General features: G+C 41.6%; 1 protein-coding gene across 2 annotated transcripts in view; it reads right to left on the reverse strand.

Moving 5' to 3' along the window:
* Positions 1-1,922: 1,922 nt before the first annotated feature.
* Slc25a27 (solute carrier family 25, member 27) overlaps positions 1,923-18,743 on the reverse strand; it is a 17,285-nt gene continuing 464 nt past the window's right edge. The window contains exons 2-9 of one of the 2 annotated variants that reach the window (XM_013019045.1): positions 16,598-16,789; positions 15,425-15,509; positions 14,180-14,302; positions 13,123-13,235; positions 8,879-8,963; positions 6,748-6,840; positions 6,078-6,180; positions 1,923-2,841 (exon numbers count right to left, since the gene is read on the reverse strand). In XM_013019045.1, coding sequence (XP_012874499.1) covers positions 2,770-2,841; positions 6,078-6,180; positions 6,748-6,840; positions 8,879-8,963; positions 13,123-13,235; positions 14,180-14,302; positions 15,425-15,509; positions 16,598-16,789 — 866 coding nt within the window. In that variant the 3' untranslated portion in view covers positions 1,923-2,769. Of the gene's footprint in view, positions 2,842-5,893; positions 6,181-6,747; positions 6,841-8,878; positions 8,964-13,122; positions 13,236-14,179; positions 14,303-15,424; positions 15,510-16,597; positions 16,790-18,743 lie in introns of those variants that run through there. The other variant, XM_013019044.1, reaches the window with a different exon arrangement.

An 18,743-nucleotide genomic window follows, 5' to 3' on the forward strand; every position in this document is an offset into this window, starting at 1 on the left:
AGGCCACTAATATAGTGAGATTGGAAATGTTAAGCCCTTGAGTCTGGACACAAAACTATAAAAAGAAGTCCTTTTATTTATTCACTGTGGACTGTTTTAGCTAGGACAAGAACATCCCACATTGGCAAAAATAAAGCTAAATGCACCAGGAAGGTGAGAGGTAATGAGTGGGAGAATCTCTTTGATATACAGGAACTGGCCGGATTGTAGAAGGGTCTTCATGCTCAAGTCTCATTGGTAAGTGAAAGTATGATGACTCCATTATAAAACTTATGCTGGGCCGGGTGCCGGTGGCTCACGTCTGTAATCCTAGCTACTCAGGAGGCTGAGATCTGAGGATCACGGTTCAAAGCCAGCCCAGGCAGGAACGTCTCTTATAAGACTCTTACCTCCGTGGTAGAGCACTCACCTTGAGCTGAAGAGCTCAGGGACAGCGCCCAGGCCCAGAGTTCAAGCCTCATGACCAAAAAAAAAAAAAAAAAAACAAACAAACCAAAACAAAAAAACCCAAAACCAAAACAAACAAAAAAAACTTATGCTAGAAGCAACTCGGATTCATTGAAAATAGACAAGAAAAACTTCCATACAGAAAACTGTTTTTGGAAGACTATCCATCACCAGACTGGGTTGCTGTGAAGAAGACACAAGACTTCCTCCCTACTGAATTCACACACCAGAACCGTAATGCTCCTGACAATCAGGACATCTGCCTGCTGTGCCAGCCCTCAGCATCATCACCTGCACTCCTCAACACTGCTTCAGCCCTGCGCTCCTGACCTGCACTACATGATTCCAGTTATTTCACATGAAAAAAAAAATCCACTTACTCTACTCAATTCACACACCAAAGAATAGTGTTAGTACTTCCACAATGTTTTAATTCCACGTCCCCAAAAGAATAAAGCTAAGTCAAATTTTCATAGTTAAATGTACATATATTTTGATCCAGTCTTAATTAAAAAAATTACAAACCATAGTAAACAAAAATCTCCCCCAAATGATTCAATACAGAACACTTGGGAACCAAAACACATAGGATACGTGAAATATATTTAACAAGTTCATCAGATTGACAAGTGTGATGGAAACATAGGGAACGAAACACTGGCAGAGATTAAACATCGCATTTTGCAACTAGAAAACAATAAGCCACTGCATATCATTACATCTCATTAAAATATATTTAAAAGTGTACTTCCCCTCAGAAAGTGGCAGTGATGATACATTATGCGCCCACAAAGCTCTTCTAAACATTTTTGTGCTAACATCACTCATGTCCATTATAACCAATTTGATTTGGTTAGCTTCAAGGTGTTTGTGGGCCTCAGCCTTTGTGTTTCCTACTTAATCTTTGCCGTCTTTACCCATAGTTACAGCCATCCATCTGGAAATAGCCTATCTAAGGCTTGGAGAGCAGGTAGTACGTAGGTGACTCTCTTAACTTTCTAGACCAAGAAAAGGAGCTCAATGGAAAATTGAGGACATAACTCAATACCATGGGAAGTTGAGGTGCTTTGTCAAACTGAAGAGTATTCAGGCTACTGACAGTCTAACATGTGAATTTCTCTCTCTCTCTCATCTTCAGTGTTAGGATATTAGAGAGGATACACATCAGTGTTGGATGGCTTCATGTCAGTCTTGCTTTAAAACTACTACTGAAAACCTGATGGTAGCTGAAAATCCTTTACAAGAGGCCCTATGTGGGTGAGTTTTGTTGCTGTTTGCTGTACCATTACTGGGGCTTGAATGTGGGGCTCTGCACTCTTTCTTGACTTTTTTTGCTCAAGGCTGGGGCTCTATTTCTGGAACTATGTTTCCATTTCTGCCTTTTGGCTCATTGATTGGCAAGAAGAGTCTCACAGACTTGTCTTCCCAGGCTGTTTTCAAACCACGATCCTCAGATCTCAGCCTCCTAAGTAGCTAGGATTACAGGTGTGACTGGCCCACCCAGAGTACAGATAAATGTTAAATCAATGAAGTTGCAAGTCTTATTAAGATTCTTGTGAAGTGGTAACCAGTCCGAGCTGTAAGGGGACAGGGAACATGGCAAATGCTCTTCTGGTCTCATCAGGGAAAGTCACTAGCAGTGTGGCAGGGCACTGACCAGTGACTGTGGGTCTAGGGTGGGCACTGATGGCCTTTGCTTCGTTCCTTGACATTCGTCATCTCATCTTGACTTCTTCCAACCTCCTGGTAAGAAATTGTACATCAACTTCCTTGAACATAAGTGTACATTAACTTCCTGTAAGGAAACTAAAAATATTTTGATTCATGAATGTTCATTCGTTGCCCTTTAATTTACAATATGTACACTTGGATAGCAACAGAAAAGCGAATCGTCAAGCTTCGGTTTTAAATACTGACATACATACAGGTCAGATGTATTTCTTAAGCGCTATGGATATGTTCTTCTACATTCCTACTGTCTACTTAGATCGCATATGCTGGCTCCTTCCGGCTCTCCTCCTCTAAGCAGCCTCCTTAGCATAGAGCAGCAGGTCAAAGGGGCAGAAGTGCCCAGACTCCGTTCTTCTTTAGAAACCCAGTGCTGAGTGTCACTCCAGAGCCTTGTGATCACATTTGGATAAAAAGAGGAGTCAAAGAGGCCTTGGGTTTCCAGGGAAAAATAAAGTGCCGCCCCCTATAGATCACAGTCTGTGAGTAAGTTATCTTCCTAAAGAGGTAGAAATGATAGGGGCTGGGTGTTGCCGACGCCCATTTCAATAATACTGAACACCGCAGTGGGGAGGGCCGCAGTAAAGCTGCGGCTTAAAATGGACTGACTCCACTCATCTCTCTGATCTTTTCATAAGTAAGCCAGAACACCAATGACCAAGGGGTCTGAAAGATTAACCAAAAAGATTAGTGCACATTTCAAAGCGATTATGAATATCTACATGTATGCATATACATCACACCTTTGAAAATGAGTAATTTTGAATCCATTTGTAAAGCACTTTATAATTTACAAAGCATTTTCATGATCTGTTTATCAAAAGTTTCTCTAAAAAAAACCCAAACCCACCAATTTACAATAAAAAATGCTATCCCCATTTTATAGCTGAGGACACTTGAAGCTGAACAATAAAATACCACATGGTGAAGAGCTAGGCCGCAGGTTTCTTCTGTTCTCCATTCTTTCGGTGTTCTCACGGAAATATCTTGAGGCCTGACTTGTAGGCTAGGATTCTCTTGCATAGTTTGTACATGCAGTATGATAATTAGAGACTTACCAACTTGAAAGGAAGGAAAAGATTATTCTTTAAGAGTTAGGTCATTAAAATTCCAACACCTGATGTCTTCTAACATGTCTATAAAAATTCACATTAAATAGGGAAAAGAGCTTCCAGCTCAGAAAGGCTTAACCTTAACCGGAGTGATGCTGAGCTATCCCTAGGAATTACAAAAGATAGAAAAGATATAACCACTAAGATATGGACCAGGCAAAGGATGCTTTGAACCTAATATTTAGCCTCTCTCCTTTAAGTTGCATATTTAGGAGAACATATCCTAGTCAGTTGATGTATGAAGACATGTATATATAAGGAATATAAAGTTATAAAGGCACCACCTTCTTGTGCCAACAAAAATGAAGGAGGAAGAGGTCTTAGTTAAGAATGTATGATGGGCCAGTAGCTCACCCCTGTAATCCTAGCTACCCAGGAAGCTGAGATCTGAGGATCATGGTGCTAGCCCAGGCAGAACAGTCCATGAGACTTTTATCACCAATTAACTAGCAAAAAGCCATAAGTAGAGCTGTGGCTTAAGTGGCAGAGTACCATCTTTGAGCCCAAAAGCTGAACGACAGTACTCAAGCTCCGAGGAGTTCAAGCCCCAGGACTGGCAAACACACACACAAAGGACTATACAATCACTTCTAGTTGTCTTGGACATATTCTTCGTGCTGTGACAACATCACAGGAACAAAACCATATGCACATCAAGTAAGAACTGGCCGGGGATGGAAGAAAGCAAAGTCATGCTACCTCTACCTGGTGGAACAGATTCTGGGGGAGTTTACTTAGGTTCAGAAGGGAGTTGATGGGGGGACCATACAGCCAAGGAGTATGGGTGGGAGAAGAGTGGATTTGCTGGGCCTCTGCACGGGACTGCATGTGTGCAGCCTGTATAATCATTCCTTCCATACTGAGATGGTGCACAGGAACCCATGTGGTTAGCTCTACTTCTTTTGTCATGCTGTTCTGTGGGGCTGGATACTTCAGAGGCTTCTTGGGTTGATGTTCTTAACTATGAAGTTTACAAGTAAGCTTTTCCTATTGTGATTCTGTGTGTATAGAGCAACTGTCTGATGATAACGTGGAGCTCCAGAACTGAGTTGAGGAGGCAGCAGCCAGGTTGAGGACATCACCATCTGGATATCCTGCCACGCGCCCTGAACAACATGAACATACCAGCTACTGCGGCCTACTCACCAGTCCCAATGACTTGAGTGACTGGGAGCACTTTCGAGTCTGTATTCATTTTTTGCACTTGGGCACATGCTGCAGTGGACCAACAAGGTAAGGACACACTGTGATCTTTTCTGGAGAGCCAGAATTTCTTTCTCTCCCTCTCTCTCTCTTTCTTTCTTTCTGTTGGTTGTGGGGCTTGAACTCTAGGCCTGGGCTCTGTCCCTGAGCTCTTCAGCTCAAGGTGAGCGCTCTACCACTTGAACCACGGTGCACTTCCAGCTTTTTCTGCTTATGTGGTGCGAGGAATTGAACCCAGGGCCTCATGCATGCAAAGCAAGCACTCTACCACTGAGCCATCCCAAGAGCCAGACTTTGTTAGGCAACACCCTCCATCACTAGGCAATGTCTTCTTCCTTTCCCATAAGCCAGCCACAGGATCCTGACCTACTCAGCACACTACACTACTGAGGAGCCCGCACTGAGGGCAACAGACCTGCTCTGTCTTGTCCTGTGAGATCTTGGACAAGTTTCTTAGAGTTGCTCTGGCTAAAACAAGACTTGCTTTACTCCCAAATCTTCTTCCTGAAAAGGATCCCCATTTGAGGAATTATCACCAATGGTCAGGGACCGACGCAGTGCCCACCACCCCGGGGTTCATGTGGCCCCTGCCTGTCTGGTCTCTGCCTTCTCCACCTCACCTGTGTCTCCTCCGGGTCTCCGTGTCCTGGCTTGTTGAGCTTCCCTCAGTTCACTGGACTTACCAGGCTCTCTGTCCATGCCAACCATCCTTCTATATTCTTAGAAAGTTTCTTTCTCCCCCATTTGCCTGCTAAGTCTTACCCATTCTTCAACTCTCGGTTCAAAAATCTTCTCCAGGGATGTTTTCTAAATTCCTTGGTGTAAACTACACTTATTTTTCTATATATCTCCACAGCACCAGCCTCTTTCCATAACACTCTTCCTTTAACATTGCTGACCAAGGCTGAGCCCTTTAGTAAGGGACTTCAAATGGAATATGTGCTGAATTAGATTTACATGTGTATAATATTATGTCAATCTTTGATCGTTTGAATTTCTAGGGTTATGACTCATGGTTCTTTCAAATATTGTTTAACTTACAAAAGACCTTATTTTAATAATAGTCTTTGGATAAGTCTGATATACATTTTAGTTCATTTTAGTTTAAAAAAAAGTACTTGAACCACATAAGGATGATAAAATGCTTTCTTATAAAGCAGAGTTCTGTGATAGTAAGTATTAATAGGTAATGTAACATTTGTTATCAAACTAATAAATTTTAAAGCAGTAAAACTGTCATGGGAAAAATTTATACTGTGAAATCTGTCTCCCACCCCAATCTATTGTATTTTAGAGAAACAGACTAGGAAAGATTTTACCATACCAAAATTCTACCCATGAGCTTTAGAATACCTGAGCAACTGCCAAGGCACTAAACTGATTTACTTTACCTTACTAGACCAAGGAATGCACCATGATTCTGAGGAGAGGTGAAAAAACACTTAAAAAGACATTCTAAAAAGAGAAGATGGAGCTTGATTTGGGGGAAGAACTATTCCACAAACCAGAAGAGAAAAGGAAAATAGCGACAGATTGAAAGTAAATTAAATATAAAAGAAGCAAATTAGATAAAACAAACAACTTTACCATTCGCAGCCAAGATGGTAAAAAGCCTTTATATAGACTCAGGAAGCCTTCACCCTGAACAGCCTGGATCAAGCAGTCAGTTGATGACTTATACAGCAATCCCCTGCAAAGATCAAAAGACCTCTGTTACATTCTCCCCTGTAATCAGAAAACAGTAAAATACTTCCTGCTTATTTAGGACAAGTTTATAAATACATATGCATGCATATACACATATATGTACATATATGTATGTGCATATGTATATATTAAGTAGTTTCATTTGAGCTTGAACTTTATTTTCAAGTTGACTCGATTCATTCCCACCCTTGTAGTATACTTTAGAATTCAGCCACCTGATCTCTTCTAGAGAGAACTCACTATTTTACATTAAATCAAACTCCCCATGTCACCTGAAAGCTTCTAAAGAAAGTACTCTAAATTCTCAGCAGAATAAGCTTTCAAAAAGTCTAGGAAAACACTCAGTAAAGACTCAATAAACACCTTATGTCTAAACAATATGATTGTTAATTATCTAATCAGATGATCCCTAGAGTAGAACCTTCCATTTGACAAAAAGCAAGTAATTACCTTCAGCAGTTTCCTCACTGCACAAATACACTTCTATCAAGGATAATCACAAGGAAGCATTTGCACAACACAGTATTATTGCAGCCATGAAGCTACCTACTTCCCTTGTCGGTCTCGCGGTTGATTCATTATTCGGCTTTTGATGACATCAGCTGGGGTTCCAAGAATAGAAGCTACCAGCCCAGAACATAAACTGTAGGTGCAAATAAATGAAATTTACAAGTAATATTTAGTTGCTACTAAATGTTAAGAAACTAACGTGGCAGGGTGCCTGCCTAGCAATCAAGTTCAAAATCTTTATCCCCAGAAGAAAAAGACAGAATACTAAATATAATATTCAATATAATGCCGTTTTTGTTTGTTTGTTTTTCTTGAACTCTGGGCCTGGGAGCTGTCCCTAAGCTTCTGTGGCTTAAGGCTAGTGCTCTCCCACTTGAGCCACAACGCCACTTCCAGCTTGTTCTTTGTTTTGATCGGTTATGGGGCTTGAACTCTGGGCCTGAGCGCTGTCCCTCATCTCTTCAGCTTAAGGCTAGCATTCTACCACTTGAGCTACAGTGCCACTTCCAGTTTTCTGGTGGTTTATTGGAGGTAAAAGTTTCATGGACTTTCCTGTCCGGGCTGGCTTTGGACTCAGCCTCCTGAGTAGCTAGGATTACAGGCATGAACCATCAGCACCCGGCTACTTCCAGCTTTTTCTGAATAGTTCATTGGAGTTGAGAGTCTCATGGACTTTCTTGCCTGGGCTGGCTTGGAAGCAGGATCCTCGGATCTCTACTTCCTGAGTAGCTAAGATAACAGGGGTGAGCCACCGGTGCCTGGCTTATAATGCTGTTCTTACATAACAGTTTCATCAGCCAAAAATTAATACTTAATTTAGTAAAGAAGTAGAAGAAAATTATAATAAAAATGTAACCCACAGTCACCAACTCTGTGCTGAGTCTACTCAGGCACCCTTCCAGCAGTGAAGGGGGCCTGTGGGGCCTACCCTCTTCTGGGGAGAGGCAAAGGAGAAACAAGTCATTCATTCCCAGTGCTGCTAAGTGCCCTGAATAAAACCACACGAGGGGGGGAGTGACGGACAGGTAGGACGGGGCCTAGAGGCGACTGCAGGACTGAGCTAAGCAGGTGCAGCCCTGGAAAATAAGGATGCAAGCAAGACAGAACAGCACATGCCAAGGACTCAGAAGCACTCTCTAAATTGTGTGCTGTGTATTTGTTGTGTCTCCAACAAAACTGACTTGTTGCTGCGAATATACTTGTATTATTAATATTACTAATTATATTATTGAGTTATCAATACCATAGGATACACAGGTAGGGTCATCTCGGTGGCTCAGGGACCTAGAGTGTGAAAGTACCATCAGGAACTTCATGACATCATTGTCATGTCAAGGACAGTAGATTTTCTAGAAGGAACTCTTTCCAATGGAGAATCAGACAGTCGTATTACAGAGGTGCAGGTAAATCCCTCCCCAGAATGTCTTTCTTCTGTCTGGGAAAAGCCATGTTCCCAAACCCAAATATCTAAGTGTGTGTGTGTGTGTGTGTGTGTGTGTGTGTGTGTAAAGCCATGCTCCTTCAATGTGTGTGTGTGTGTGTGTGTGTGTGTGTGTGTGTGTACTGAGCCTGGGCGCTTTCCCTAAGTGTTTTTGCTCAAAACCAAGCCACAGTTCCACTTCTGCTTTTTTGTTAGTTAATAAGAGTCTCATGGACTTTCTGCCTGGGCTGGCTTCAAACTGCAATCCTCAGGTCTCAGCCTCCTGAGTAGCTAGGATTATAGGCGTGAGCCACTGGTGGCCAGATTCCCCTCCTTTTTATGCCCTTCCAAGTGGTCTTTTTTTTTTTCTCCCTCTTCTGAACCCTGTAGTAAGCAAGTGACTTTAAAAAAACGTACTGTCCAGTGTTTTCAGAGAACACCTGTCTGGCGGTCTCTGGCAGGGGCCCTTCACGGTCCATTTCACACACAGCTGTCCTGCCTAGTGGAGCCCCATCATCACAACTCATCCCAGGATGAGACAGTATGGTTTAATCTAAATATCCTGCAATTTTTATCTGTTACCTCCATCTCATTGCAAACAAATGTTAAGAAAATTACTCTTCATGTATACACTATCATCCTTCTTTAGGGGTAATTGATACCACTAGGTTCCTGGTTGAAAGACCCTCAAAGTGAGCATTTAGGCCAAAAATGAAAGGAAAGATGATCCAGGAAAAAAAAAGTCACTTACCTGGACAAGCCATGAGTCATGATATTTTCCTCAAGTGATGTATTCAACACTAAGTAGTGTTTCACTGTATCGTAAGTGGTTAAATCTGGCAAAGGAAAAAGAAGGTTTAAGTATTTGTTCACCCAACAGTGAAGAAAGATCTTTTGTGTTGAATATGAGTCTTGGAGCAGGAATGTGTCCATGAATGAAAGATGGCATTCTTGTTTTCAAGCAGAGGAAACAGGGCTACACAGAGAGGGAAGAGCAGAAGAGGAGGAGACAGACATTTCATTGTATCATCTGAACACTTCAACCCAGCTGTGTCTAAAATCAACTTAACCCTCTTGGATTTCCCATTTCCAGTATTTGAATTGATGAATTCCTTTTTGAGTTTAAATTAGGCTGCCATGAGTTCCAGTCATGTATAAAGAAAACATCCTGACCAGGATTCCACAATCAGCTTTGTCATATTTTGTCATATTGTTTGTCAATGATAAGGAGGAGTTATTAGAGGGTTCTAAACAGCAAAGTTACGTCAAAGTGCTGGAGTTTTATAAAGATTACCCACAGTGAAGGAGAGGAGACCAGACATATGATCAACTCATCAAATATCAGAGTGTCTACCATGTGCCTGATACTATTCTAAGTCTGGAGGAGAAATCCTGAATAAAGTGAGCAAAATTCCTGCTCTCCACTGGGGGTAAGATCACAAAGTAAACTACAGATGGTATCATCCCTTGAAGTAAATCTCTGAAGACAAGTAAGATAAGAGGGAGCTGGAGGGGTAGAAGCATGGTACTGTTTTGAAATAGGGCGATCTGGGAGGGCATCTTGCAAAGCTGACATCTGAGCAGAGGCCTACAATATCCCTGTAAATGAAGAGAGAGTGTCCTAGGCAAAAGCAGAGCCTGTCAAGCAGGGGATGTCAGAGGACCAGCCAGAGGTATGGTCAGGCAGGGTAGGCCCAGGATGGCAGAGGAGGTAGAGGGTAGGTGATTGGGCACCATGCTATTTTGAAGCATGCGTGCCACTGTTCTGTAGAGACTAGATGGTAGAGAGACAAAGCTAATAGATAACGAGACCCTAGACATGATGATGACTTAGATAAAGGAGGTGTGGAGTCCTGCTCAGCTTCTGAATAAAATCTGAAGCCAGAACAAGCAGATTGCAGATAGAAGAAAACTGAAGAATCAGGTTAAAAAGTTTTGGGTACAAACAACTTAAAGGGCAGAGTTGCCATTTATGGAGACGGAGATGAAAATTCAGTCTTTAGGCTGCAATGGTGCCCTTGGTAACCACACTTGTGAAGCACAGTTGAGGCAGACTGGCTGCGGGGACATATGGACCAGCCTTCTGTAGTGGTCCAGTAGGAGGGGACAAATTCTAGGTGGCCAAAGAAGTAGCTCCAGGGATGGAGAGAAGTGCACGAACCTGAGCTACGCCTGCAAGACAAAACTGACTAGACTAATTGGATATAAAGAGCAAGTCAAAGTGTCAAAACACCATACCTTGGGAAATGGAAAGAACTGAGATATGAATAGACAATGATGCACCTTGATAAATTAGTGTGGTGAATCCATGATCACTGAGCATCTAAATGAAGATTCTAAGGAAGACAGAACTTGGGAGAGAAATCTAAGCAACAAGAGTTTGAAGTAGCACATTGAGAAACTACAAACAGAAAGATTCCTTGAAACCAAAATATCCACAAGCATGCAGCAGACACAGATGGACTGAAATAGATAAACAGACTGACTGACTTTGCTGTTTTAACTGGTGCATTCTTGGAACCCTCAAAAATAATACTTAGCAATTTCTTAGGATCATGTTATTGGTCCTAAGATACCTTCAATAATTAATTCATTCATCACCTGTGTAATGAGAATACCGAGATGAATAAAAACATGGCCCTTGCCTTCAAGGGGCTGGTGGAAGATAGGGATGCATGAAAGACAAAGAAAGGAAGTACCGAGTAATAGCAATACAGTGAACTATAGAAACCCATGAGAGGACACCTGGCATCAGAGGACACAGAAGGGATTATGGGAGGTCCTGGCATGTAGGGGATCGAGAAGACACTGTAGCAGAGCACTAGGGATCTGTAAAAGAAAACTGCAGAAAGAAGGGGAATGAGGGAAAAAAGCACAGAGGTGAGCAGCAGCTTCCTCTGTGCAAGAAGCAGAATCTGTACTATAACTTGCGAACTTTATACTTCACTCTTCCCAGCAGAAGCGTTGAAATCACTCAGTCTCTGAAAGCCCAGGACAAGTTTTGTAGACCTTTTATGTCAGGTTCCAAATGTCCATTTTGTTATCTGAATAATGAGAAGCAAGGGCAGGGTTTTAAGGGAACCAGTTACCTTTGGATTTGCATTTCAGATAAATCACTGTGGGTTGTGGCTACGCATGTGAGGATAGAGTTGGATGGAGAGGCAGTGGTCTGGTTGGGAGGCTGCTTTGTGGGCACAGAAGTAGGAAGCACCAGAGAAGGGGACGTGGGAGGATGGAGGTCAGGGGCACTGCTGGAACCTACCTCCCCAGGCCGTGCATGTGCGGGAGGTGACCGTTCTGAGATGAAACCCTAGGATGACAGCAGGGAGGCTTTCATTTCTGCTTCTTCTTTTCTAAACAGGAAAGACCAGCTGCTGCTTTTTTTCTTTTCTATTACAGCAATGTTTCCTATACTTCATTTCTATGAAGGTGCTGTATTCATTCTGGTATGTGTGCATGGCTGGTATGCCAGTATAGATGGTTCATGTGTTTGTCTATCCATTACCTGTTAGGCTATTTCAGTTGGATAGTGAGCTCTGGATGACCTCTTGTTTTTATAAAATGTTATAACTATATGGATTTACTTTGCTTTGAAGACAGGATTTTGCTGTGTAGCCCAGGCTGGCCTCAAATTCTTGATCCTTTTGCCTCAGCCTCCACAGCACTAGGATTACAAGTGTGCATCACTATGCCGGGCAACACAATCTACATTTTAATGTCACCAATTAGGTGTGTACTTAATTAAGACTGCTATGTTTTCTTAAAAAAATCCATTCACTGACATGTTACTTACTTAAAAATGCTTTCCTCCTTCTATTTTCCCCAAAGGGTCAGTGTCATTTGTGCATTCACCAGTTGTATGTATTACCGTGTCAGTAGTATGTATAACCGTGTCAGTAGTGTGCATTTTCATGCCAGCAGTATGTATTACCACGCCAGCAGTGTGTATTACCATTCCAGTTTTATGCATTACCATGTCAGCAGTATGTATTACCGTGTCAGTTGTATGTATTACCATGTCAGCAGTATGTATTACCATTACCATTCCAGTTTTATGTATTACCGTGTCAGTAGTGTGCATTTTCATGCCAGCAGTATGTATTACCACGCCAGCAGTGTGTATTACCATTCCGGTTTTATGCATTACCATGTCAGCAGTATGTATTACCGTGTCAGTAGTATGTAGTACCACGCCAGTTACCATGCCAGTAGTACACAGTACCATTCTGGTAATATTTCCTGAGTGAAAGTAATATTTAGTTTTAAATTTTTTATAGCTTTGTAGAGGTATAACTGACAAAATGTTTACATTTGTAACATATAAAAGGAAGATGGTCACTGAAAATGCAAAGTAAGGGGTAGGACTGTATTTCTGAAGTGTTAGTACAAGATGAACCACTTAGGAATAGGAACAAGTATAACCAGGGAGAAAATGAGGGCAGTCTGGATATAATAGCCCTCACACAATGACATCATATACCAGTTTTAATCTTTTTGTTGTTGTTGTTCCAAGACTGCAGCTTGAACTCAAGGCCTTACATCCTTGTTTGGCTTTTCCACTCAAAGCTAGTGCTCTACCAATTGCGTCACAGCTCCACCTTAGGCTATTTTGCTGGTTGCCTGGAGGTTAGATTTGTCTGCCTGGGCTGGCTTCAAACCATGATCCTCATATCTCAGCCTCCCGACAAGCGAGAATTATAGGTGTGAGCCACTAGTGCCCGGCTTCCGTTTTAATGCTAATGCTAATGCCAGGTCCAGCGTAGAGAGAAGGCCTGAGAACAAGTTTGGTCTTTATCCTTATTGCCACAATTTGTCCACCCTAGGACATGCTATTCACGCCTTCCTGCATGCAGGTGAGTGCTCTATGGAATTGCTCACTATCACATCACCACACACGTGCCACCTGTCATCGATGCTATTACAAATCAAAAAGCATTTGGTTTTACAACGACAACAGCAAACAGATGTCTCAGAATTCAGTAGAGTTTCTCTCACCTCCCATGTTCACCAGCGCTGCTCTCTGTATATTGGGAACCCAGCCAGCCCACAGCCCACGGATTCCTCCTTCAGCTAAGATTTTTGCAAATGCATGATGCACTCCTCGGAATCTAAGGGAAATAATAACGAAGTTGAACACTCTTGGTATTCCGGTGGTGTATGTCAATGCAGTTGCATAACTTTCACTGATAGCTGCTATAATCTGAAGTAATATAAAACAATCATATGTAGGAAGAATGCTATTAGACGAGGAAGTGGGAAGAAGTTGCAAGGTTGACCTTGTTAATTTTCTTTTTCATAGAAGCAAGTGGCGGAAAGCCAGGCTTGTGTAGCCTTCAGGGAAACCTTTAGAGGGAGCCTTTTCTAAAATGAAAATTCAGACAGTAAAAGTGGCCGCCACAATTCCAAGCCACAATAGCAATGACGGAGTTCTTACAAGGGAAAATTTTAATGATCACTTGCAGTAGGCCAAGAGTCTACCATCTAATTTGACAATTAAGTGGGGAGAAGCAGCAGAGTTACACATACAGTCACATTTCATCAGAAAAAGAAAAGGTCCAGCTTAGCTTTCCTCCTAATGTAACTTCTCCCCCATAGCCAACCTCCTCCTTCCATACTGGGGCTTGAACTCAGGGCCTTGATTGAGCTATCCCTTAGCTTTTCTGCTCAAGGCTGCCACTCTACTACTGGAGCCACAGCTCTACTTCTGGCTTTTTGCTAGTTAGCGGAGACAAGTCTCTAAGATTTTCCTCACCCAGGCTGTCTTCTGCAATCCTTAGATCTCAGGCTCCTGAGTAGCCAGTTTATAGCTATGAGCCACTGCTGCCCAGCTAAATATAACTTCTAAGCTAAAAGGATCAGTAGGGACACCTTTATGGATATTGGGTTACGAAAATAAGTCCATTAGGTAAATGTTCAAAACATGGTGTTGGCAAAAAGAAAGGGAAGTGTCTCAAGTACTGACTGGAGAACTTACCTCAGTGGTTTTCCCTCAAGTACTGACTGGAGAACTTACCTCAGTGGTTTCCCCTCAAGTACTGACTGGAGAACTTACCTCAGTGGTTTTCCCTCAAGTTTCCGTTTTCCTTCCATCTGCATCTGAACCTTCACCAGGTCTGTTGGGTTGGCTAGAAATTGGCCAATCACACCAGCCATCATCCCTCCAATGACAGACTTCCTAGGATACATGTTTTAAAAATTGCCATTAATTCCAGATTTGTATAGTGAATCCATGGCAAGAAGGTAAGACAGATGCTGGGTAAAACACAAAGTGAAAATAAAGATAAAGCACAGAGAAAGTATGTGGTTTAGCTATTTACTGACAGGAAGGACCAAAGTTAAAATCTAAAGTGTCCAGCCTTACGTCACTGGAATCCAACAAGACAGTTGCTTCAAAGACATAAACATCTGAACTGACTATAGTTCAAATCTAAAGACAGGGTCATAAAAGCAGCACAGTTGTAATCAACCTCATAGACAAAGGCTAATAAACCAAAATTTTAAATCCCCTACTTTATAAGTTCCCCAAATGAATAGTATTTGAAAACATCTCTCTAAAACTCTTTTCATCTTATTCTCATCCTTCTCTTCTCCTAGCCAATAGTGAGCAAGAGGAGACTGGCTAATTATTATTATAAGTTAGAGACTGGATAGAGGACCACACATTAAAAATTTACAACAGGTAAGACTGCAGTAATTTAAATTTCCCCCAACAGATTAAAGATAATTTTAATGATTTCTCATAATTATTGGTGAGGTGAAATATTGTCTACATATTCAGGATGTTAGGACAGATGTAAAACCTGGGCCTTGCCAAAGTCTACCAATACAGGGTATCTAAAATAGAGAAGAATGTCACACTATTATTAAAACATACACAAATACGTAATGGTATAGTTTATTTATACTCACCAAATCAAGCTAACAATACATTGAATTATAAAATAATAGTAAAATAAAAAATGGTTGATACTTACAAAAAATATGCTGTTAGAAATTTTAACATGAAAATGTTAAATATGCATTAAGTTATGTAGATACATTATGTCTGTAAGGTGCAGAAGAGGCTCAATTATTTGAATTTATATTGTGATTATCTAAGTTTATTATAGTAATTTTATTTTTTAAACATATATATTTTATTGTAAAGATACTGTACAGAAGAGTTACAGTTACATGAGCAGGGTAATGATTACAATAATTTTAATATGAACATAAAACTTTACTAAACCTAATAGATAAGACACTAAAACTTTTAGGGACCATAGCAAATTATTTTCAAAACAAAAACAAAACTTACCAAAGTGGGTAATGCTTATCTTCACTTTTGCCAAACACGACCTCTCGGAGATGCTCGTAGGTGACCATCCGACCGCCAGAGTACACTGGAAAACAGACCATTAAATAGGTGAGCTCATGCCTATAATCCCCGCTACTCAGGAGGCTGGGGGGCTGAGGACTGTGGTTCAAAGCCAGCATGGGCAGGAAAATCCATGAGACCCATATCTCCAATTCACTACTGGAAAACAAAACTAAAACCAGCTGAAAACAGAAGTGGCTCTCAAGTGGTAGAAAGCGAAAACATTGAATATAACACCCACACCCCACGTTCAAACTCAGTTTTAGCTTGCACATGCATGTGTGTACGGATACACACGCACGCACACACACATACATTCAGGTCTTTGGTTAATAAGAGGACATGCTGGCCTGGCCTCGTTTCTCGCTCTAGCCGTGTCTTTCCCTCCTGCATCTCTGCACCTGAACATGGGCTTATTGATATTTCCTCTAAATGGGACACTTCTTTTTAAATCTCAGGACTTCACACGCCATTGTCTGAATCTTTCCAGAAAAGATTATCCCTTTTCTGTATGTTCACTCCTTACCCTTTCTCCCGCATTCCAGGCCCTCAGTGAATGTTCTAAGAGAGTGCTTACATACTGACTAATGATCAGCTTGCTCTCTTCTTGCTTAGCCTTGCATCAGACCACAGTGGTTTTCTCCAGGCAGGTGTGTGGTTTTTTTGTCTCAACTGCTCTCGTATGTAGTTTGGTACAAAACATTTTCACTGAACAAATGTATGGAACTTCATTGGAGAATTAACACATTCCCCTAAAATTTCTAATATGTGAAATAAATCTATGTGTATGTATGTGTATTTAAACAAGTTGCTCAATTTCTTCTATCAAAATTTTTATTGTTATTATAAAGGTGGTGTACAGCGAGGTTACAATTTCATAAGTAATAAATCTTAATGGTAAAACGGTGGTGAAGAAAGTAGTTCATTACTTCAGTATTTTCCTATATATTTCTAAAAATTCAGAAAACTAACTGCAGTTGGCAAATTTTTTCCCCTTCTAATGATTTGTTGTATTAGTAGAGGACAGAAGCTTGCTGGATTTGGGAACAGAAAAGCAGAGGAGGCAAACACTGAACTCGGAACAAACTTACCAGCTGGGATCAAGATAAATACCTACGTGTCTGTAAATGGCGGGTGTCACTCCTTGCCAAAGCTTTAGGAAGCCTTCCTCCTGGATGATGCCCAGGGCTGTGAGCACCATGCCCCTGTAGGGGGCAGGATGTCGCACACTCTCTCCGAGTCGAGCAAGGGCAGCTTCTCCTTGCATTTGGAGTCGAGTTTTTGTGAGATCCAGGGGAAAGGTTGCTAACAAAAGAAAAAATAGACAAGGGGTGGGGAGGGAGAAATCACAAGATTCAGAGAAACAAAGCAGATCTATAAAATCACAGGATCAGTATTTTCCTCATGATTCATGGTTCTCAAGTTTCGAAATACATCTAAGTAAGGGAAAATTAAAAATGCCCTAGACCAATTCCCATGTTTTCTGCAGCAGAACCATCAATTCCCACAGGCTCCCTGCACCAGAGTACCAGAAAGAGGCACCAGTGAAGAGTCAGAACATTCCATGGTGTGTGTGTGTGTGTGAACCCTTGCCTGGGAGGTTGAAGGAGGATCATCCTAAATTCCAGGCCAGTCTGGAATACAAATCCCTTGATTTTTGCAGAAATTTACATCTAAAATCTAGTCTTCAACTTTTGCTTTCCAAAGGGGATATTTAAAGTATATTCTGTGATATCCAATGGACTGCAGTTATGAATATATCAGCCAAAACGGATCCAACTTCAGAACCCTGTACTACGTACTCTCAGGTACTACAATAAATGCATGATGAAGCCGACTTCTACATTGTTAGGAACCTGGTGTTTCAGAAACAGAAGATGTAATGGAGTGTATGTCTTCTCTTATATGCAAGGGTGGAATGCTCAATATTCTTTCAATCAGGGCATAGATTAAGTGGCTTTTTACCAGCTCTGGTATGTTTTATGCACGGCCTACTCATGGCCTCCTTTATAAGCCTCAAATTCTGTTTACATTTTGAAATAGAGACAGATCTTTCACGTTAAAACAGTTAAGCTTCCCAATATGCATAAGAAAAATCAAGCTTATCATTATATCCAACACAATGTCTTGAATAAGTGAGGTTATGCTATCCTGACAAGTTCGTGGATACCACTGTCATAATCTAAGACTTGGCAATGGCCATCACCTTTTTTGAAGAAAAAAAGAGACACTATTAAATCTTTCCAGTGGCCTTTGAAAGTTACTAACTTGCTAATCATTTCCTAAAACATAAATAAGCTTATGCACAGAGATGCTGACATATGAACTTGAACATGGGAGATTCTAAGCAAAAAACTTTATGAAAACAATTTTGTTTTCATTCTGGTTACTTAGTGTTTCAGGCTGACTCAGAGCTCGCTTACTGGAATCCATCCCACACCCTGGCTTTCCTCTTCGCTCAGGTGCAGTCCTCCAATAATGCTCACCCTGGCTTGTACAAGAGGAATGATCCTGTACAAAAAGTCTTTTGAGACTTAATGAGAAACAATGGTTACAAAACAAACTGGAAATAAGTCATTTGGCAATCAGATTTCAGAGTTCTTTAAAAGTTAACAGTTTATTTCAGTAAAATCAATGAAAAAAAAGAATTCCCCATCAGCTTAGAGAAAGAAAAAAAAATAGAGGGGCCAAGGGGCCAGATGAGAAGAATATAAACAACAGGTCATGACCATGTTCCCCTGACAGGCTAGAAATGCAAAATAGATTTGTGTTATGACAGGACTGTTTTCAAATGACTAACACATCAGGGCTGTTACTTTTTAACTGTTTTAATGGGGGGAGAAAATAAGGGTAAGTGAAAGCACAAAGTTAAAGTCTCACAGAGACCACGCACTCTCCCGGTGCAATTACTGGAAGCAATGCCACCTCCTCAGGCATAGGCCTCCTCAAGCCTGCTAGGTGGTCTCTGACTCATCAGGAAGACTCTTCTTCCAAGCTCTCAGGAGGTGATCACTAGCACATTAACTCCAAATAACCACCAAAGGCCGCAAGTGGAGCTGTGGCTCAAGTGGTGGAGCCCCACCACGAGCGAAAAGGTCAAAGGACAGGCGCCCAGGTCGAGTCCAAGCGCCTCCCCCGCCCCCAACCCCTCCCCCCTCCCCGCCGGCTACTGGCAAAAGCGGGGCAGGGATGATGCCTCGGGCGGGCGGAGGGGCAGCTCAGGAACCTCCTCAAAAGTACCCCATTGGGGCCCGAGAGC

Source organism: Dipodomys ordii, unplaced genomic scaffold, assembly GCF_000151885.1.
Source record: "Dipodomys ordii isolate 6190 unplaced genomic scaffold, Dord_2.0 Scaffold44, whole genome shotgun sequence".
NCBI classification, from domain to species: Eukaryota; Metazoa; Chordata; class Mammalia; order Rodentia; family Heteromyidae; genus Dipodomys; species Dipodomys ordii.